This window comes from Ruditapes philippinarum, unplaced genomic scaffold, assembly GCF_026571515.1.
Source record: "Ruditapes philippinarum isolate M1 unplaced genomic scaffold, ASM2657151v2 ctg730_1_1_1_1, whole genome shotgun sequence".
Taxonomy (NCBI): domain Eukaryota; kingdom Metazoa; phylum Mollusca; class Bivalvia; order Venerida; family Veneridae; genus Ruditapes; species Ruditapes philippinarum.
The window spans coordinates 243,300-266,280 of record NW_026859790.1 but is presented as its reverse complement, the minus strand read 5'-3'; the positions used below and the strand labels follow the sequence as shown (position 1 = coordinate 266,280).

The window sequence follows — 22,981 nt, the reverse complement described above, 5'->3', positions numbered from 1 at the left end:
ATTGTCAAATACAATTGTCTTTGTTGTTTTTCTTTGCTTTGAATGACTGTTATTTTTCAATAAAAAAGATATGCATGTGTCTCTATTAGTTTATTTTGAAGTAATATTGATTTGTGTGTGGCGAACTGTGCCATCTATTGCTGATGTTCTTTTGTACTTGCAGTGTATTTAATTACAGACAAAAGTGACCTGTGAAAAACATTTATCACCTTACATAAGAAAAAGAATTAATAATAATTTCTTTTTAGTAACATGTGATATTTCTTAGTGCCATTTCTAGAATTTTTCTTAGGGGAAGCAGCCCTTTAACAGCCCCTACTATAGAAAGAAAAAAAGCCCTGGATCAATTCAGGGAATTCAGGGCCAGGAAGATAGAGCTTATATAACTTTTAAATTCAGGGCCAGGAAGATGGCTATATAACTTTTGAATTCAGGGCCAGGAAGATGGCTATATAACTATTGAATTCAGGGCCAGGAAGATGGCTATATAACTTTTGAATTCAGGGCCAGGAAGATGGCTATATAACTATTGAATTCAGGGCCAGGAAGATGGCTATATAACTATTGAATTCAGGGCCAGGAAGATAGAGCTTATATAACTATTGAATTCAGGGCCAGGAAGATGGCTATATAACTATTGAATTCAGGGCCAGGAAGATAGAGCTTATATAACTATTGAATTCAGGGCCAGAAAGATGGCTATATAACTATTGAATTCAGGGCCAGGAAGATGGCTATATAACTATTGAATTCAGGGCCAGGAAGATGGCTATATAACTATTGAATTCAGGGCCAGGAAGATAGAGCTTATATAACTATTGAATTCAGGGCCAGGAAGATGGCTATATAACTATTGAATTATTACTATGACTCTCTGGACTGGTGTCCAACTTTTTATTGTTTATTTTGAATTGTAATACAAGGGTTTTTTCCTGAAAATTGTTATTTTTCGTGTCTTTTTCCCCCCTACTGAGAGGCTAGGCCAAAATAGACAAATGTTGCGTAAGAAATACCATAGCATCTAAAAAAACTAAACATCACCAATGAAAATCCCATCCAAATCTATTTCATACCATAGCTACATGAAAAAATATAAAACTATTTTATTCGTCACTGCATACAAACTTTACCCAGAATACTTTAATTTTATTATAGAGCGACAATCTTTTAAACAATAAAAGTTAAGTGTTCTGATTAAGGTATAAATTTTGTTATGAAGGCATGACTTTTCTTCGTGTAGCTTTGGTAGGGGATAATATCAGAACAAAATGTTTTATCCCTGTGCAAATGGTGACAAGGTCTGAAGGTTAATCATTCCAGTGGAAAATTGTCCCAGGGAAATATATTAGTAATTAGGGTTGGATACTGATAAAAGTATCAGTATTTTAAACGGTAATTTCAAAATTAAAAGGAAAGATTATATATAAAAAATACAAAGGAAAACAAATAAAATCAATGATTATTTACGTCAATAATATCACAAAAAGAATGCGAAATGGCTATGGTCTGAATGTTTGTAATCCAAGTAAAGGGAAATCACTACCGTTCCCAGTAGAGGTGATATTGGTATTTATGAAAACCTTTACTAACAACATGCTGCATATATTCAAATACTTGATACAGCATTTGTTGATCACTTTTTGATGTATTAGTCCCCTGCGCATTTCTATGGGAACCATAATAGGGCAGAGAATTAGAATAAACAGAACCAGTGCATAAAATACCAAATGGGCCTTGGCATTTTTTGGAAAATTTAAAACAAAAATGAATGTCAACATCATGGTGGCTCTAGAATGATAATTTGATAATATAACATATCAAAATGAGATTACTATAGAAATAATGAGTACATTATGAATAATGCTGCTCAAACAACCTAAAAAGTATCCAGTATCGATAAAATACTGTATCGTTTCACAAGTACCAGTATCGTATCGTTTCGTTCGTAATGATATCCATCCCTATTTGTAATACGGGGAAGACAAAACCTAGGGCCGCAAAGCAGGTCGGGCTTTGGCTTGTCCAGCTTAAGACAACACATGTCTATTTAAAAGGAAATTAAAAAAAAAAATATGAAAATGAAATTTATTTTCAGCATCATTTCATGTGGGGCCATAACGCAATGATAATCGGCGATAATTCTCATAACAGACCAATAGAAACTTTTCGACTTACAAGACATAAAACAATTATAGCTGAGGTGTTCTGATTAAAAACATGTGTCACGGTTCAGAACTATTCACTATTTAGGGAAGAAGAGGTGTAAGCGGTCGGATAGCTCAGTCGGTAGAGCCGGGTTGTGGTATTCCTTGGGTCCCAGGTTTGAGTCTCGGTCAGGCTGCACATTTTTCTCATCTGGTTCCCTATCGTATTATGGTTCCCATTCAAGATAAAGTGCGCTGGGGACCAGTCTAAATGGAAGCAGAAATAAAATACTGAATGACTTTTTTAAAATGGAAAATGTAAAATAAAAAAATGATTGAATATTTTTATTTGGCTTTCAGGTTCATAGGCTTTGCCTATTTTCATATAAGTCAGTAGTTGTTTGGATTTGTTTGAATGCAGTGCCAGCGTTTTTTTCCTCTACTTAGGGAATAGTGCCGGTACCAGACTGATTGGGAAAAATATGCGTTATTTTGACTTAAATTGGGAATTTTTTTATATGCATTTTTCAGCTACAAACAAGATTAGTCATCATGAATAAAGATAGCTAACAGCTTCCATTGTCCAGGTAGAACTATTGAGTGGTGAATTATAGCGAGCTCGACGAGCTGGCCCAAAGGGCCTGCTCGCAAAGCGTAATGCGAACTTTTGTCCGAAGTACCGAATTGACACATCGCAACTTTTCGATTTACAAGATAACGATAAAAGCCGATGTACTCTGATTGAAAACGGAAGCGTAGACTGGTGTCCTGCGCACTTATATAGGAACCATAATACAAAGGGGGAACCAGAATAAACGGAAGCAGTGCATAAAATACCGAATGACAAATTTTAAACAGAAAATGTAAAATAAAAAATGTACCATTATTTTATACTATTTCATGGTAAAAGTAAATCAAGCTTGCTTTGAGGCTTTGCCTTTTTCATATATGTTGAATGTAAATTTCAGATAAATCACTTGGCCTTGTTAAACAGCCATTTTGGGAATTAAAACATTAGAAATAGGGAATTTTAATGTCTATTTTCTATTGGGAACAGTACCCTTTAAGGGTAGTAGTTATATACAGAAAAAAACACTGTGCACTAACGTTTTAAATGAATGACATAACAGTAAACAGGCAGTTGCAGTTGATATGCATGACATGACTAACTGACAAATTGACTCTATATTTTCAAGATGGAAGTGTGTTGTACAAATATGAATGCAGAATATAGTAGCTATTTTAATAAAAACTTCTTAATGGATTTTCTTTTTCAAACTTACCTTAAATCTAAGTGACAACTTAATTGTTTTTCATAAGATAAAACACAGTTGTTTACCTTGACACTGGTATGCTTGGTCACGTGACACAAATATGGTAGAAAGCATACAAAGCTGTTCTATATATTTTTGATTGATAGTTTCGAAGTCAGGCAGTACGAAAATTACAAATATTTTCAACTTACTATTTATTTAATATTATTGAGATATAAAATATATATTAAAAAATATATCGAGAATATAAATCTTTGACAATATTTTTGATTCGTTGACACGGCTGAAATATTAAATCAAAATGGCTGTCGCCGGAGTTTCAGTGGCGATTGAAGCTGTCCATGAAAATCAGATTCAAGAAGTTTCACTTGATGGCCATGAAATTTTAGTGCCGTAAGCGTCACCAAGTCTATTCTAAGATTTGAAACAAACTATGAAAACAATCTAGACGATTAAGATGTTAATGATAATTAAATACAAACACATTCTTTGTCATCACGATCTATCAGACGCTTATGATTAATAATATGAAATTAGGTGCTACGTATGGCGCGGAAGGCTTTTTAGGTTTTAATATCAAGCATAACATATTCTGTAATATGAAAAAGTCAAAGCCAAGCGAGGTCGATTTTCTTTTACCATAAAATAGCTTTAAATAATCGTTTTAAATTTACAGTTTCCGTTTTAAAATTGCCATTCAGTATTTTATACACTGCTTCCGTTTATTCTGGTTCCTCCTTTCTATTATGGTTCCCCCTTTCTATTATGGTTCCCAAATAAGTGCGCAGGACACCAGTCTACGCTTCCATTTTCATTCAGAGTACATCAGCTTTTATTGTTATCTTGTAATTTGAAAAGTTGTGATGCGGCCTGTTGCGATGTGTCAATTCGGACGAAAGTATTCAAAACCATCACCAGGTACTCGCGTTACCGTAAAGCTCGCTTTGCTCGTCGAGCTCACTATAATATGAAATTAGGCAAAACCTATAAACGGGGAAGTTGGTATTTTTACTTTACATTTTCCGTTTTAAAAGTGCCATTCGGTATTTTATACACTGCTTCCGTTTGTTCTAATTTCCCATCCAAGATGGCTGCCCATAATTCCTCGGCTTTGAGCATTATCTTGTAGGCCGAAAAGTTGTGATTTGTCAATTATCGGATTACTAGCCATTTATCATTTTTTGTTTTTCTTTTTAGCTCACCTGTCTCAAAATGACAAGGTGGGCTTTTGTGATCGCTTTTCGTTAGGCGTCCATTTGTCCGTAAATTTTTATTTTAAACAATATCTCCTCATAAACCACTAAGCCAATTTCATCCAAACTTCACAGGAATGTTCCTTTGGTGGTCACCTTTGAAAATTGTTTAAAGAATTTAATTCCATGCAAAACTCTGGTTGCCATGGCAACCAAAAGAAAAAACTTTAAATATCTTCTTCTAAAAAACCCAAAGAGCTAGAGCTTAGAAACATCTTCTAGTGAGTGTCTACCAAGTAAGGCTCCCACGTTTACAATTTTTTGTAAACGTTTACACGATTGCCAAGAAACGAAACGATACCGTTTAAACGGTGGTACCTCTGTACTATACACACCATGTATTTGAGTTTTACTTTCTATTTTTAATAAATGTACACATAAAGAATGTGCAGTTCTCATCACGATTGAGTCAGCACACATGTTCTGCATTTTATCCCCAATTTTTACCAAAAATGTATTATGTCACGGGCAATTTTGCACAGTAATGCTGTGTGGAGGGTTGTAAACACCCATTTTCCATTTTTTACTTTGGAATAAACTAGTAGAATTGATAAAATCCATGATCACAGGCAGTGATTATTAAATTTTGTAAGACAACATGGTCATTTCGATTAAACGGTAAAAAATATCGTAAACGTTTATGAATGAAAATCGAAACCAATTCTGTTTAAACGTGTAATCGCGGGGGCCTTTCTACCAAGGTTGTTCAAATAAAAGCCCTAGGGTCAAAATTGGCCCCTCCCCAGGGGGTCATTGATTTTCCCTATATGCATTTAGTAAAAACTTAAAAAATCTTCTTTTAAAGAACCCAAAGAGCTAGAGCTAAGATATTAAGCACGAAACATCTTCTAATGGGTGTCTACCAAGTTTGTTCAAATAAAAGCCCTGGGGTCAAAATTGGCCCCGCCCCAGGGGGTCATTGATTTTCCCTATATGCATATAGTAAAATCTTCTTTTAAAGAAGGCTAAGAGCTAGAGCTAAGATATTTGGCATGAAACATGTTCTAATGGATGTCAACCAAGTTCATTCAAATAAGAGCCCTGGGGTCAAAATTGGCCCCGCCCCGGGGGTCATTGATTTTCCTTATATGTGTATTGCAAAAACTTAAAAAATCTTCTTTGAAAAAACTCAAATAGCTAGAGTTTAGATACTAAACATGAAACATCTTCTAGTGAGTGTCTACCAAGTTTTTTCAAATAAAAGCCCTGGGGTCAAAATTGGCCGCGCCCCGGGGGTCATTGATTTTCCTTATATGTGTATAACAAAAACTTAAAAAATCTCCTTTGAAAAAACTCAAATAGCTAGAGTTTAGATATTAAGCACAAAGCATCTTCTAGTGAGTGTCTACAAAGTTTGTTCAAATAAAAGCCCTGGGGTCAAAATTGGCCCCGCCCCAGGGGACATTGGTTTTCCTTATATGTGTATAGCAAAAACTTAAAAATCTTCTTTGAAAAAACCTGAATAGCTAGAGTTAAGATATTGAGCATGAAACATTTTCTAGTAAGTGTCTACAGAGATTATTCAAATAAAAGCCCTGGGGTCAAAACTGGCCCTGCCCAAGGTGTGTCATTGTTTTTAACTATATGTGTAAAGAAAAAAACTTGAAAAAATCTTCTTTTATAAAACCCAACGAGCTCGACCTTAGATGTTTAGCATGAAACATCTTCTAATGGTTGTCTTCCAAGTTTGTTCAAATAAAAGCCCTGGGTTTAAACTGGCCCAGCTCTGGGGGCCTATATACAGGTGAGCGACTTCAGAGCCATCATGGCCCTCTTGTTAAATATACACATGTAGTCTATAGCCGGGCAAGCCAAAGCCCTGGGCAACTTCGCGGCCCCGGACTTTGACTTCCCCGTATTACCAGATTTTTCTTGCACTTTGTAAATAAGAGGTAAATGCAGGTATTTTATACCATATCCACAGAAACAAATAAATTGGTGATGTTCAACCAATCATCGGAGTGCTTCGAATATTTCTATTTATTTTCCATTAATGTCAAACCCCTCTCTGGGACATAGACATAACTCTAGACTTCAGATACTACAGTAAATGTACAAATGAATTGGTGGTGTTCAACCTATCATCAAATTGTTCAAGGTGTTTCCGAATACAACAATGAATATTTCATTCCATCCAGTGTTCGCGTTTACTGAGTAAACATATCAATTTACTCGCTAAAATTGCCAGGGAGGAAAGAAAAAAAGGGCTGTTGAGTCCCTGGGACGAAACACTTTTTCCCCGATAATTGGTCAATTCTCTCTTAAGTTTTTTTGCTCTGCTTGAAAATGATTTTCTATTCACTTTAAATAAATTGTATTATAAGAACTTGACTTTCACCTCATTTTCATTTGTTCCTTTCTCATTAGCAATGCAGATTTATATCCCAAATGTAGACTAGGAGCAAGTGCTCGGCCTCGTTTTGGGCCAACCTATCAATGGTATCCGCGAACATCAACAGTCACAAATTTGATTGTATTATGAAGTTATGCAAACATTGACATTTTTGTAATTGAGGACTCGTTCCATTTGAATTGGGACGTAACAGATCTATTAGCACTGAGTCCCAGGTACTCAGTAAAGTTAGGGAAAATCGCTAACACTGAAAAAATTTCCATCACATATTAAGAAATAGAATTGGCCTAAGCAGTGTTTACCGACTATTTAACACTGGTTTGGAGTTTTTATGCATGGGAATTGATTAATTGGTTAATTTTTTCACATCAGAACAACATACCAGTGTAAAATGCCCATTGAACACCACTCAAACCTATATTATTTTGATTCAAACATGACAAAATAAGTGATAATAATGCTATTTTTTTAAGCGGAGATTATTTCCGCTGCCGATTTTCATAATGAGCTGTTCTATTAAGCAACCTTCTACAGCTAAGACATAAAAACTTACTAAACAAAAAAATATTTCACCTTATTTTTCAAGAATTAATTAAATTATTTATCATTCTTTCAACAGTTTAAACTTACTTGTCAGACTGGCTTGTATTGTGCTCAAATAATCATTCATTCTTCATCCCCCACAATGACGTCATTCTGGCGCCTTTATGAGATATATACTTAGGATCATGTCATAATGTTGCTTTAAAATTGCCGTAATTTTTTTCTAATTTAAATAAAATTGTATCAACTGATACAGATAAAATCTGTGACATTAGTTTACATGAGATGTCAATTTAGCCTCATATGAAAAGAAATTTTATTAATAACGCAAAATATCGATAAAATATCGGCCAGAATAGGGCTGCTTCCCCAAAGAAAAATTCTTTAAAATCATGCAGTTTTCCCCAAAAATTGAATTTACATCAAGTTTTTTCTTCCCCTTTTGCAAATATACTGTGTAATTTTTCCCTAAAATTAAGGGCTGGTTCCCCAATCTGTGAAAAAAGCCCTGTAAAGTGTTTATCAGAATGTAATTTTAAAAGTTGAAAATTGTTTAATGATAGCTTTTTTACTTGCAGCCCACTGTCTATGTCAGAATGTCTGGCAAAGAGTGCACAGAAGATAGATTTTGGTGAAGAAGATGGTGAGGAGAAAGGGAAGACAACTTCAGAAGAAGATACTGAAGATAAAGAGAAAGAAGCGTCCACATTCCAGCCATCATTATGGCCCTGGGATAGTGTCAGGAACAAACTCAAGTATATCATACTCACACATAGCTGTCTTTATAATGTAACAAATTATACACTTTAGGATCAGTGAATGTTCCTTGTCTATCCACATTGTGTTATTTTGCCACATTTGTTTGTCAATATGTTTGTCCCAATAATTACTCAGATATTCAAATATGAATCCTCTCATATGAAAATCTAGGTTATAGAAAAACCATGTAAACACTATAGAAGCTACTGTTTCAGTCCAAATGTCCTGGAAACCTATCAAAAAACCTCTCCAACAAATTTTTTGATAGATTTCTAGCTCAAGTTTGAATACGGATCACCTTGGGTCAAAAAACTAAATCACACAGCCCAAAAATAGAAGAAAAACTTGCTTACATTAGCTCTATTTCAGATGCACAAATGAACATTTTGGTATCACTTTAAGTTATTTCTGCTTTTCATTCATAGTTAACAATATTAAGTGTTCCTTGTCATTAAGAGTCTTAATAATCAGGTGGGTGAGTGATATAAGGGACATCATGGCCCTCTTGTTTATAAAATCATGTTGGAATTGTTATTTGCTCTTAATTTTATTGTACATTGTATTGATAGGAATACCTTTTCATTTAGTGATGATTGATAGAATTGATCCTGAATATATTTTGTTAAACAAAGAAATCTGTATAGTGTCATTGTTTTAAGGAAACGTTTTTATGTGTTTTTGCAGGACAGCTTACACAGAGATGGGAGTGTTGTTAGATGTCCTTAATATTGCTAAAGAGAAGAAGTATATGGTGCTAGCACATGTTCAACAAGACACAACAGAACCCAAGTCAGCAACACAACTCCTTGCTAAGAAAAAGGTATCTAGTTACTGCTACAGTTTACATCTTATACAACAAGTTAATTGTGTGATTATTGTGTGTGTGTGATATTTGAGCCGCGTCACGACAAAACCAACATAGTGGGTTTGCGACCAGCATGGATCCAGACCAACCTGCACCTCTGTGCAGTCTGATCAGGATCCATGCTGTTCGCTTACCAACTCTATTACAAGTAGAGAAACTGATAGCGAATAGCATGGATCCTAATCAGACTGACGGATGCGCAGGCTGGTCTGGATCCATGCTGGTTGCAAACCCACTATGTTGGTTTTGTCGTGACACGGCTCAAAATTTTCTGCTTTTTTAACTTTGATATTGTGTTGTTACTTAGTAGCTAGATTAGTCCACCTTTTTACTCATTCTCTAAACATGTTACTTCAGAACTATTTTCTTTCTTCATTTTAACTTTGCTATTGCTTTACTTTATTATTATTTTCATATTATTTTTATCTCATGAAAATCAGTGCATTTAAGTTAAATTCAAAGTTTACATTATGATAATTAATGAACTCCAGTTTCTAAATTACGAAAATTAATCTTTCATTTTATAATGTCAGTCTTACTAAATTTGTCTGGAATAAAGTTGTGTGTAGCTGTACTTCTTTATGAAACATTCATTGTGAATAACTGATTAGTAATTTATAAATATAAAGCTAACCTACCCATTTATATACTAGTAGCTTCTCATAGTCTTCTTATTGGAAGCTATTCAGCTGTTACCTTTAGAATAAGGTAATGGTTTAAACCATTTTTCTTCTTTTGCCTAATTTCTAGTTTTAAATATTCTACTGTTGTTTATTAAATGCTATTTAAAAAAAAATTTAGCTTGAGTATTTGAAGAATAGTTTTTGCATTCATGTTGGTACTTCAAAGTAATGAAGGGAATTGGTTGAAACTTCACACACTAATTTGAGAGCATAATAGGAAGTGACTGACCAAGGTCCATAACTTTTACATGGATTTTGACAGAATAATGGCCCTTTTTGAACTTAGAAAACTTTACATTACAAAGACTCTTGTTTCACTATCAAGCCATGAGAATAGTCAAGCACACTGTCCTACCGACATCTCTTTTGTGATCGCTTTTCGTCCGGCCGTAAACTTTTACTTTAAATGACATCTCCTCATAAACCACTAAGCCAATTTCATCCAAACTTCACAGGAATGTCTCTTTGGTGGTCACCTTTAAAAATTGTTCAAGGAATTTAATTCCATGCAGAATTCTGGTTGCCATGGCAACCGAAAGAAAAAACTTTAAATATCTTCTTTTAAAAAACCCAAAGAGCTAGAGCTTAGATATTTGGCATGAAACATCTTCTAGTGAGTGTCTACCAGTTTTGTTCAAATAAAAGCCCTGGGGTCAAAATTGGCCCCGCCCCCAGGGGGTCATTGATTTTCCCTATATGCATATAGTAAAAACTTAAAAAATCTTCTTTTAAAGAACCCAAAGAGCTAGAGCTAAGATATTTAGCATGAAACATCTTCTTATGAGTGTCTACTAAGTTTGTTCAAATAAAAGCCCTGGGGTCAAAATTGGCCCCGCCCCAGGGGGTCATTGATTTTCCCTATATGCATATAGTAAAAACTTAAAAAATCTTCTTTTAAAGAACTCAAAGAGCTAGAGCTAAGAGAATTAGCAGGAAACATCTTCTAGTGAGTGTCTACCAGTTTTGTTCAAATAAAAGCCCTGGGGTCAAAATTGGCCCCGCCCCGGGGGTCATTGATTTTCCTTATATGTGTATAGCAAAAACTTCAAAATCTTCTTTTAAAAAACCCAATGAGGTAGAGCTTAGATGTTTAGCATGAAACATCTTCTTATGGGTGTCTACCAAGTTTGTTCAAATAAAAGCCCTTGGGTTAAAATTGGCCCTGCCAGGGGGGGGGGGGGGCAAAAAGTCATTGTTTTTCATTATATTCGTGTAGTAAAAACTTAACATCATGAAACATCTTCTAAGGGTGTCTTCCAAGTTTGTTTAAATAAAAGCCCTGGGGTTTAAACTGGCCCCGCTCCGGGGGGCTATATACAGGTGAGCGACCTCAGGGCCATCATGGCCCTCTTGTTTATTTTCTTTGTGTGTTTTCATTAGTATTTCATGAATTTAATTTAATTTCATTATTTCAAGAACAGAACCATAATTCTTTTTTATGCGTGCCAATTACGATTGAGAAATAAATCAAGTTTTCTATATGTTTATAATTGTGGGATAAATATTTCATATGTAAATACACTAATCACCAAAATTGACAAATGAGGATGAATTGAAATACAGGTAAAAATAATAAGTATGTTTTTAATTTTCTTTTAGTGAACTTTAGGTGAAGCAATGGCTTAAATTGGATTGGTCCATAATGGGCACATTTTCCATCAGTATTGCAAATATTTATAAAAAAAAACAATAATAAAAATGAGTTTTAGCTAGAACAATTTTTTAACAGCTATATGTAGATATTAGATACCAGATTCTTATCTCAAACTTACCAGCAACATCTATATATCATTTTTTTTTCATGGTTTGTTTTTGTGTTCGATACTAAATTTTATCAGCATGTTTATTGATGGTATTGCCGACCTTCCATTATTGACTAGTTCAGTTTGATTGGTACAATATATAATAAAGAGTTATGGTTCTTTGTAGTGATTATATACAATGTATATGTGTGTTTGCTGTGATCTATTTAAGGCATTAGGCTTACAATCAGTGTGCACAGTAAGTATTATAACTTGCCTTTTATTTTATGGTCTTTGCCATGGAATGCATGTTCATTACCACACATGAATTTATTTTCACATTTTATCATCACCTAATATTATATAAGCATCAGTTAGCTTCAATAATACAAATGTTATATTAAAATCATATTTCCCTAAACAGTTTGAAGTTTAGTAAACAATGCACATGAATTTTAAAAGTAAAAGATCACCAAAAAGTTAATATGTATTACATTAAACGATATATTGTCACCATTAGTTTGCTTGTAGTTTGTTACCTGCTACAGTATATGTATGGGTTTTGCATGTCAGAGATGTTTATATGTCCGCTTATCTTTACAATCACAGACTTGTTATTCGCCTGAGCTTTTAATGGATTTGTAGTATATTTATGTCTATAATGCTGTATGTGTAAAATATTTTTATCATAAATAATATTAAAGTTTATCATATACCTTTATAGAGCTGTGGTATATGCTGGGTATACATGTTTCACTGTAATATTATGAATGTTCAAGATTTTATACAGAATCATGGTTAGGGTGCATCACATCAGCACTGGTCAGTTACATAACAAACTATGAATTATCGTTTTCATCTCCTAGAATTTACAAATTTTATTAAACATTGTTACTGTTGCTATGGTAACTGGTATATGTGATGATGGTATATCATACTGTGATGGGGAAAAAGAATGTACATGTAATGGTGTCAGTTAAATTTCATACTTCATGAATAAATCTTAATGGTTAAATATTCACTCTGTGGTTTAACTTCTTTTTTATTGTACATTTACAGTTCAAGTATTTTATAAATACATTCACCAATGGCAACTTTTTGGATCTTTCACAATAGTATGAATTCACAGAACAGATACAGTATTTTAGTCTAACCTACGCTAACAAACTAAATATGTTAACAAATAGGAGTTGTTGACAAGTTTATTTCTAATATATCAAAATAAAAGTCCAGCTAAAAAAGTAAATTCATACATACGAGAGCAAACAATTCATTATTTATATATTTATTATTATGGTTGTAGAAACCAAAGGTACAAAATGTAAACCTGTTGACATTAACATGTCAAGTGGGATTTGTTTGAAATTGTACATAACTGGGCATTTTTTAATTAAAAAGTGTTGTTAGACATATTTTCAATCATAATCGTACCAGAACACACCCATTTTTTTCCTTTGGATGTCAAATAAATACATTTGTTTTACATTGCAAATTCTGTTTCTGTTTACATCTGAAACCACGTGGTAGAACTACTTTCAATTTGTATTGTTTCCAGGGTTATTATAGATAATAGCCAAGGACGTTCTGATTAGTACATTCGCATAACAAAAGTTTTGATGATTATATTTGATAAAAACAGCTTTATATGTTGTTAAATTTTATGGGAGATATTTTACTTTTCATGTAGAATCTTACAATGACAGTCTCAAAAAAAATTACAATAACGAAACAAAAAAAAAGAATTCTGTTTAACAACCAATTTAGAATGTTACAGTATAAAAAATACAAAGTATTTGGAAAAGAAAATTATTGCTAGATAAACAAATGAAATATAATTGTTAGACAAAATATGAGACTAAGTGACAGAGATTAAAATTTATACTTCCCACATATAATGTATAGATAATGATATATCATTTTATTATATAACTAGGGACTATCGACAGCTGCGAGCCTCCTGACAAGTGGGGCTGATAGGTTGAAACGATCACAACAAGAGATAGGTAACAGACAACAAAATGAGTTCCATTATGAACTTCTTAAACTACGACAAAATTGGAGACTGAAAAAAGTTGGAAATGCTATCATTGGTGACCTTAGTTATAGATCAGGTAATTTTTTGAGAGAGAAAACAAATTTGAGCCGCGCCATGACAAAACCAACATAATGGGTTTGCGACCAGCATGGATCCAGACCAGCCTACGCATCTGCGCAGTCTGATCAGGATCCATGCTGTTCGCTTACAAACCCTATAACAAGTAGAGAAACTAATAGCGAACAGCATGGATCCTGATCAGACTGCGCAGATGCGCAGGCTGATCTGGATCCATGCTGATCGCAAACGCATTACATTGGTTTTGTCATGGCGTGGCTCATTTGTTAATTATAGTTCTAAAACTTATCAATGATTTTCATCAGCAAATGATTTACTTCCAACTTAAAGGAAACAGCTTGATAAATGTTTAGACAACTTGAAGCAGCATGCCTGCAGATTCAAAAATTTTGAAAATGTATCAAAAAGTATAATATTGTATAGTGAACAAAGAAAATAAATTTCACATTGCAAACAGTACTTACAATCCACGAAAATTACCAAAAAGAGGTCAAATTATGTAACATCAAATAAATATGGTGAAAATACTGCAAAATCTGTCAAAAGTTGCACATGACATGGAAAAAATTATTTTTATCTTAAATCTTTTTACCTTTTATAAAGTGTTTATTTTTTTCTCAAGTTTAATTTTATTGAAATATTTTGGTTCATCTGGCGGCATGCAGCTTTTAATTGGCTTAAATTATACATGTAATCATATGTACTAGTATGTATTATGTTTTGCATTTACAAATGATGAAAAACTTTATGTCACACATCCTTTGTTTGATATAATTTGAAATTGTAATAAACTTAAAATTTGATATTTTAATGGTAACTGACATTATTTTTGCCCATTTGATCATATTTAGGTTCATTAAAATATCATTGTTGTTTTTCAGCTGGATCAAGGTTTTGGCAAGGAGGAACATTTGAAGTAAGTAAGAATACAACATTACCATCAGAGCAGACTGAGGGTGGTGTGACCAATCATAGTGCACTAGAGGTGATTATACCCAGTGAGCTGGAGGGATCCTCGTACGTTCAAGTTGAAGTTAAATGTGTGCCAGGTATTATATGCATATAATGTATATACATTGTACAACTTTATTTAATAAGTATTGTTTACATTACTTGTCTGTGTGTCTTTAGATTCTTTCATGTGAGAAAGCTATCCAGCTAGCTTATTGAACGTCAGTGGTTCTACTTGGGTGCCTGTTTGTGCCTGAAATAATAAACAGAGGGGCACTGGAGGTCTTCCACCAGTAAAGCTGGAAAGTCGCCTTATGACCTATACTGTGTTAGTGCGACATAAAACCCAACCCAAAAAAAAAACCAAATCATTAGTTGCCTTTGTTACAAATGTTATAAGACTGATATGGCCAACTCTTCAGATGAGCAATATTACGAAATGATGCCTAATAAGCCAATGTTTTGGGATGCTTAAGATGTGACTTGTGTAGTTTATATATTTCAGAGTCAATGGATCTGATGACAGCTACATTAAGGGTACCAGATGGGTTTGGGAGATACCCCTCTGATGCCCACTGGCAGACTAAACTAGAGGCAGCTCAGAATGTTCTCTTCTGTAAAGAACTCTTCTCACAGGTATCATTGCTTTTTTTTGTTTAGAAACATTTGCTTGTTTGAGTATTGCATCATTTATTGTAACTTTTTTTGTTTTGTATTAAGGCTTTCTTACAATGTGACATTTCATCCGTTTTTGCCCGTGTTCCTGTCCTGTTAGGTGGCTTTCTGGGCTGCTTGCTCCTAACACAGTTTGGGGATGTGTTAATGCCGCCCTTCCTTGCTTATCTTGTTTTACATGTTTTCTAACCAGTAAAATGACAATAAATATTATAATTATGTGAAAAAAAATGTTTGAAAAAACAATCCAGATATTGTGTGTGGTATATAAAGATAAATACAAAACAAATTTAAAACAAGGCAAAAAATACCTTTGTAAATGATATAATTATAATGTATTTACCAGCTTGCTAGAGAGGCTACCCAGTTGAAAAGCAGCGTTCCACATGTTGTTGTTGCAAACCAAATCATTACAAATGTAAGTTTATATTTATCTTGTGTTTTAGATTTTCTTTGCCTATTAGTAATTTTTGTCTTGCATTCAATATTCATCTACATACAGTCATCTTTATGACTAACATTCATTCCCTGTGTCCTGTGAGAAAGTTAGTAATTGCAGTAAAAACTTGCTTGTTTTATAATTTATTTTGTTGAATATGTCCCTGATATTTTGAACATGAAGGGTTTTCAATCATTAATCTAAGTATTTGGTACAAGTAACTTATTTTGAACATGTTTAATTTGTCTTATTATGTTTAGTTTATATAAGTTAACTTATAAAATTATTGTAAATTATTATTGTAAATTAAAACGAAATTGTGTGTATTTGTTTTTAGATATTTCCAAGTGTACAGTTATCAATAGTTTTGTGCCATTCTACAGGGAAAGGGGAAAAGAAAGTAAGTGGAATGTTTAAATTGTGTGGAGCAGTCAGCAAGCAATCATCATTTGAATTCTGTATTTTGTTGGCAAGTTTTATTTTTAACCCAATGGGATGATGTATTATAGTAAATGAAACTTCTACAGCTAAATATTATCTTAGGATCAAGGCAGGTTATAAGGCATATAAAAACAACACAGGTTCACTTGATTCTTGTTGATTTTTTGCTGCAGTGGGAAGCAGGTTTTGAGATACTATTATTACTTTTAATTGTAAGTGAATGTGTATTTCAGCACCATTTCTTTTTGTGTACTTCTTGCTTAAATCAATCGCAGTTTCTGTAAAAACATGTTGTTTATAAGATGGGAATCCTGGAAATCTTTATAGGTATATCAAAGTTATACTGTGAGAATAATCAGGATTATTACCATGATTTCAGTCTCCTGCCCAGCCTAGTAAAGTTGAACATAATCATGTATTAGAGCATTCATTACACCAATTATTACGAGAGGTACATCATAAAACACTACATCTAGATCCCCCACAACCTGTTACAGCAAGCTTTGGTATGAGTAAGAGACGGCGCCTGGCTGGACCATCGGCAATGTCTCGCTCAGAACTTAAAGAAATGGCGGACAGGTAAAACAGCCTGATTGTATTAGACTTGTTATCATATGTAATCGGTATAAGGAAGAATTGCATTGAACATTCAAGCACCATTTAAGCTACAAGTTAACCACATGAACATTAATATAGTAGTGAATCTAGAAATGTTTAATGAACTTAATTGATAAAATTTAGCTTTACTAATTGTACAATTGTCAAATGTAATGGATAATGTACAGCATTTATTAATTGGTATAAGTATGTTAAAGTGACATTATGCCCATCTAAAGGTATATAGTGAGTGAACAGGTGAGAGTCAAAATAAATTTTCATTTTGCCATAATTCCTTTTGCTTTAATGATTTACTTAGCATAAACAATAACCACCGGATTCAAACGAAATTTCAGTAAATATCATTAAGAATTTACCTGTAATGTTCAATTTATAAAAAGAGTGGGGCAGTCTTTTTATATTTTAGGCAGATTCTTAATTTTATTCCAAACATTTTCCAATATAATCTGTTAGTCGAACATCATTTAAACAGTCAATCTTTTGAAATATAAAGTCAATTCAGCTCAACTTGACAATGAAAATATGAGCATAATGTCACTTTAATATGCAACTGAGCTTTGTATTAATTTGTTTAAATTCAGAATTCTCTTATTCAAGTTTTTACACATTGTATAATGACTGTTATAGAAATGCTGATTTTATTTTTCAGTGAAACTCTTCTAGAACAAATTATAAAACAGGCAAGACATGAAGTGTTAAGAGCAAGGTAACATAGTTGTATCACTTTTTGAATAACATACAAACTTTCTGAAACATATATGATTTACACATCTATGGCATCTTAATACATATCAACTGCAAAAGGTGTACTGATAAAACTAAGATATGTGTATTGTATTATACTTGTGTCACCAGGTAGGCAGCATTAATTTGACTTTAGGTGTATATAATTATACTCTATAAAAAGTACTGTTTCATAAATATATATACCCTATAAAACTTGCAGCAAAATAACAAGGGCAAAAGTGTTATTAGTTTAAATTTATGGTACAAGTAGACTTACTGTACGCATAGATTAATGACTATATGATATAATTGTTTTTATAGAACTATGGCAACAATAGATAGACTGGCGACAAATATAGCAGATCCACAGATCATGGCTCACTGGAGTTGTCTCAACAGTCCTCTACAATCTAATGTTAAAATCATCATTACATCAAATGGGTATGAAGGCTTGAGGTAAATACTCTTTATTACAATATATATGACTGAGTTAACCTAGACTTTTCAAAGGAAAGTAGGGCAACTCTTCCCATTTTGACATTTTTGAAGCACTTGATCACAGTTTTGCTTGTTCATATTGTGTTAACATTTGATTGTATTCATTTGAAACTTCACACATCTTCAGTTTCATGATTTCACTGGCTTATATCCATCAATTTTAGCACTGATATTTATCATGTTATCCCTCTTTGTGAAATTACCTACACTTGTTTTAATGTCAATCTCTGAGAAAATTGAAGAATGTTGCTAAAATGGACACCTCTTGTTATATAAATATTTAGAGGAAGACTACTTTCAGTTTTGATGGTCAAGTTTTTGAAAGTTAAGCTGGACATTGATATTGTAGGAATTGTTAGTTTAATATTTTATGTTACATGAATGAAATAACATGTAGTGTACGAATTTTAAGAGAAATTATATGAATTTATGTCATACAATGACAGGTTAACATGGCAGTCATTTGACCTTGAAATAGGAACAGAAGGTATCAAGGTGGTAACTAAGGACAGAAGAACACTGTCTCTAACATTTCAGGAGAAAGAGGTTGAAGATCTCATTAGATGGCAGGTAAGTTAACATGTCTTTACTGGCCTTATATCTAAATATTTACCTTTATTTTTAGGTGTAGTAAAGATATATATATAAATAATTTTATGGTGTTAAGCAAATCATGATTAAAGAAATAATTTATTTTAATGTACTTGTTGAATTACACAATCTATGTTTCATTGAAGGATGATGTAAGGTTTTGTTTACTGTATTTTTATATGATATATATTTGGAATATGAGGTGCTATTATTGATCATACAACATAATATATGGCTAGATACTATTTCTGACCAGGATGGTAATCACTTGTATTGAATTAAATGTGATACATGTATTTAAATGGAATGAGCCACGTCAGGACAAAACCAACATAGTGTGTTTGCGACCAGCATGGATCCAGACCAGCCTGCGTATCCGCGCAGTCTGATCAGGATCCATGCTGTTCGCTATCAGTTTCTCTACTTGTAATAGGGCTTGTAAGCGAACAGCATGGATCCTGATCAGACTGCGCGGATGCGGAAGCTGGTCTGGATCCATGCTGGTTGCAAACGCATTATGTTGGTTTTGTCATGACGCAGGCTCATATGTGACATATAAATGAGTTGATTGTTTTCGTATAGGTATCACAACATCATATCTCGCTGTCACAGAATCTGGCTAGACTGATGGGTTGGCAAATACTCAGTTATAATGGTTGTAGTGGTGTCGGAGAAATGGAAGACTTTGCTACAGCCTCATCTATACAGCTTGTAGCTCCCAACAATGACAGGTGAGTTACAACAATACAAGTTATATTTTATTGTCACTAACAGTGATAAAAGATTTTAATGAAATCATAAAATACTAAAGAAAAATGATACTTAAATCAACACAATTAAGTTTTAATGATGTTAATCATAAAATAAGGAAGAAACAAATGTAAATTATGAAGTTACAAAATATCAAGCATGTTTTAATAAGTTTAACATGCTCATCATTTTCTTTTTTCATACGTGAATAAAAAACGTTGGTGTCTACCACCTTACATATCTCTTAAGTCAACTTTTTCTAATAATATGAATGATTTGTTAATTATATACATGTAGTTATTTTAAAGTTACTCATGTATGTTTGACTAAGTATAACTTTCTATATGTGTTTTGTATTAATAGCTTTTAATCTTATTATACCCCCAAAAACGAAGTTTGGGGGGGTATATAGGAGTCACCCGGTGGTCGGTCGGTTGGTCGGGCGGTCGGTCGGTCGGTCCAGATGTCCGTTGCATTTTCCTTGTCCGGAGCATAACTTGAAGACTAATGGTTGGAATTCAATATAACTACATACAATGGTCAAGCACATTGAGAGGAAGTGCAGTGCACAAGAACCATAACTCTATCTTGACTAAGTACAGAGTTATTGCCCTTTGTTACTTTTCCTTGTCCGGGGCATAACTTGAAAACTACTGGTTGGAATTCAAAACAACTACATACAATTGTCAAACACAATAAGGGGAAGTGCAGTGCACAAGAACCATAACTCTATCTAAAGTAATTACAGAGTTATTGCCCTTTGTTGCTTTTCAATTGCCTTCTTTTTTTTGTCCGGAGCATAACTTGAAGACTAATGGTTGGAATTCAATATAACTACATACAATGGTCAAGCACATTGAGAGGAAGTGCAGTGCGTAAGAAACATAACTCTATCTTGACTAATTACAGAGTTATTGCCCTTTGTTACTTTTCCTTGTCCGTGGCATAACTTGAAAACTACTGGTTGGAATTCAAAACAACTTCATACAATTGTCAAACACAATAAGGGGAAGTGCAGTGCACAAGAACCATAACTCTATCTAAGGTAATTACAGAGTTATTGCCCTTTGTTGCTTTTCAATTGCCTTCTTTTTTTGTCCGGAGCATAACTTGAAGACTAATGGTTGGAATTCAATATAACTACATACAATGGTCAAGCACATTGAGAGGAAGTGCAGTGCATAAGAACCATAACTCTGTCTAAAGTAATTACAGAGTTATTGCCCTTTGTTACTTTTCCATTGCTTTCTTTTGTCCGGACCATAACTTGAAGACTAATTGTTGGAATTCATTATAACTTCATACAATGGTCAAGCACATTGAGAGGAAGTGCAGAGCATAAGAACCATAACTCCATCTTGACTAATTACAGAGTAACTGCCCTTTGTTACTTTGCCTTGTCCAGAGCATGACTTTAAAACTACTGGTTGGAATTCAAAACAACTTCATACAATGGTCAAGCACAATGAGGGGAAGTGCAGTGCACAAGAACCATAACTCCATCTTGACTAATTACAGAGTTATTGCCCTTTGTTACTTTATCTTGTCCAGAGCATAAATTGAAAACTACTGTTTGGAATTCAGTACAACTTCATACAGTTGTCAAGGACATTCATCTGAAGTGCAGTGCACAAGAGCCATTACTCCATTTTGACAAAATACAGAGTTACTGCCCTTTGATACCTTTCCTTGTCCGGAGCATAACTTAAAACGTACTGGTTGGAATTCAAAACAACTTCATACAATGGTCAAGCACAATAAGAGGAAGTGCAGTGCATAAGAACTATAACTTTATCTTCAGTATTTATAGTGTTATTGCCCTTTGTTACTTTGCCTTGTCCAGAGCATGACTTTAAAACTACTGGTTGGAATTCAAAACAACTTCATACAATGGTCAAGCACAATGAGGGGAAGTCTCTCTGGACTTATTACAGAGTAATTCAATTAAACTTCATCAATGGCCAACCACATTGAAAGGAAATGCAACAATTATCTTTAATTGCCCACAACCATAACTGTATGTTTCAATTCTTTTACAAGGTATTCTGTTACTAGTAACATCCTCATTTCCGAAGCAGACTTGTGGGGGTATTAATCACATTTAGTGATAGTTCTAGTTTTCATAAATTTACTTTATTTTTAGAATTAACAAAACAGTTATACCCTTTACCCACATTTTATAATAGAATATCAAACATTCTATGTTAATATCTTGTCCTTTCAGCCATGAACTCTGTGTAATCCATTTTTCAAAAGCATCAATAAAAGCTTAGCTGATATGTAATTGATTAATCATATTATATCACTCTGTCAATGTTATAAGATGTTATAATAATGTTTACATTGCAGAATGCTGTCAGTAAGAAGTGGTCCAACAACAGGACTACATGTGTTTCTAAAAATAGATGATAAAGATAACCTTGACCCCAGTATGGCTGCACTCATTGACCCAAAATGGCTGAATCTAAGTGGAACTTTTAAAGAAATAGATATGGACCAAATAGAGGGAAGAAATTTAGCAACAAAACTTGAACTTATTTTAGCCATGGTAAATAAAAAAAGATGAGTGTGTTATGCTGACCATAATTTTGGTTTCCAATTAAACAATTTTGGGAGGAAAGAGAAGAGGGAGGTTTACTACATTGTCAATTGCCCAGGATGGGGAGGTCCGCCTTCCATGGCAATTGACAGTGTTCAAATATCAATTGCCAGATTTCTCCCATCCTTTATTAGTTCACCCCCATAATTTTTTCATGATAGAAGGGGGCCAAATCTCGAATGCTGTTTTATCTTCAACTTTCTTGGCAGTGGTTATGATGGTGGCAAGTTATAAATGGGCGAAGTTTGTGAATAAAGGTCCCTAAAAGTCTGGTTACATAGCAAAACAATTTATGGCTGAAACAATCCAATACTTTGCCAGAAATGAGAAATAAAAAGATATAAAAACTAGATGGTTATTTAAATGTGCACATGGAAGGTAAAGATATGACAAACTTGTAATATTTTTATATGAAGGAGTTTATTCAGGTATACATGTATTGTTAGAAGTATAATTGCTTTTGTGTACAGTAAGAAACTGCTGTATTAAAAAAGTTATAAATATCAAAACTGTTCTGTTCCATGGGAAATTACAACAGTAAAATGTGGTATGTTTTTGTGTAAGGAGAACCAGTGTTGATTATTTTATCTAATGATGTGTATTAATTGTGAGAATATGACCAATTAAATAACCAATTATGTATAAATAGATGTTATGTCGTTATTTTTCAATGGTAAACTGCACATACTTCTATTTTTTGCAAGCGTTTGAAAGCTAGTATTGTTGAAAGAAAGAATCAGTTTTATATGGTAGACATTAATAGTTCTTACTCATTGGAGTTGATTGGTACATAAATATTAACTCTCAGTTTATTTCAATTACTTGTAATACATACATTACTCTGAATCTCAGCGCCTTAATGTAGAAAAATTTGACTTCATGCTTTAAGTCATGACTGACATGGCTACTATACGGCTTTACTGGTGAAGTTAGACCTCGGATGGCACACTTTGTATTATTTTAG

At 33.5% G+C, this 22,981-nt stretch overlaps 2 protein-coding genes across 4 annotated transcripts in view; one reads left to right on the top strand and one right to left on the bottom strand.

Moving 5' to 3' along the window:
- Positions 1 to 3,536, bottom strand: part of LOC132757925 (pecanex-like protein 4) — a 30,711-nt gene extending 27,175 nt beyond the window's left edge. The window contains exon 1 of one of the 2 annotated variants that reach the window (XM_060749424.1): positions 3,428 to 3,536. The gene's annotated coding sequence lies outside the window, so the exon portion shown is untranslated. The remainder of the gene's footprint in view (positions 1 to 3,427) is intronic. The other variant, XM_060749425.1, reaches the window with a different exon arrangement.
- Positions 3,537 to 3,677: 141 nt separating this feature from the next.
- Positions 3,678 to 22,005, top strand: LOC132757926 (mediator of RNA polymerase II transcription subunit 17-like). Of its 2 annotated transcripts, XM_060749426.1 has the most exons (15): positions 3,678 to 3,811; positions 8,146 to 8,322; positions 9,011 to 9,146; positions 11,849 to 11,875; positions 13,550 to 13,727; positions 14,611 to 14,778; positions 15,186 to 15,316; positions 15,702 to 15,773; positions 16,132 to 16,194; positions 16,615 to 16,814; positions 17,503 to 17,559; positions 17,901 to 18,035; positions 18,524 to 18,647; positions 19,251 to 19,399; positions 21,768 to 22,005. In XM_060749426.1, exons 1-15 carry the CDS (start codon positions 3,720 to 3,722, stop codon positions 21,982 to 21,984), a joined length of 1,926 nt encoding a protein of 641 aa, XP_060605409.1. In that variant the 5' UTR covers positions 3,678 to 3,719; the 3' UTR covers positions 21,985 to 22,005. The 2 variants fall into 2 exon arrangements, with proteins under 2 accessions (XP_060605409.1, XP_060605410.1); XM_060749427.1 differs by lacking the exon at positions 11,849 to 11,875.
- The last annotated feature ends 976 nt before the right edge of the window (positions 22,006 to 22,981 follow it).

Excerpts from the sequence above, each read along its gene's own strand:
- LOC132757926 (XM_060749426.1), top strand. The coding sequence starts at position 3,720 with ATGGCTGTCGCCGGAGTTTCAGTGGCGATTGAAGCTGTCCATGAAAAT. Across the intron at positions 15,774-16,131 it reads CAAACCAAATCATTACAAAT|ATATTTCCAAGTGTACAGTT; the intron begins GTAAGTTTATAT and ends ATTTGTTTTTAG. Across the intron at positions 18,648-19,250 it reads AAGATCTCATTAGATGGCAG|GTATCACAACATCATATCTC; the intron begins GTAAGTTAACAT and ends GTTTTCGTATAG.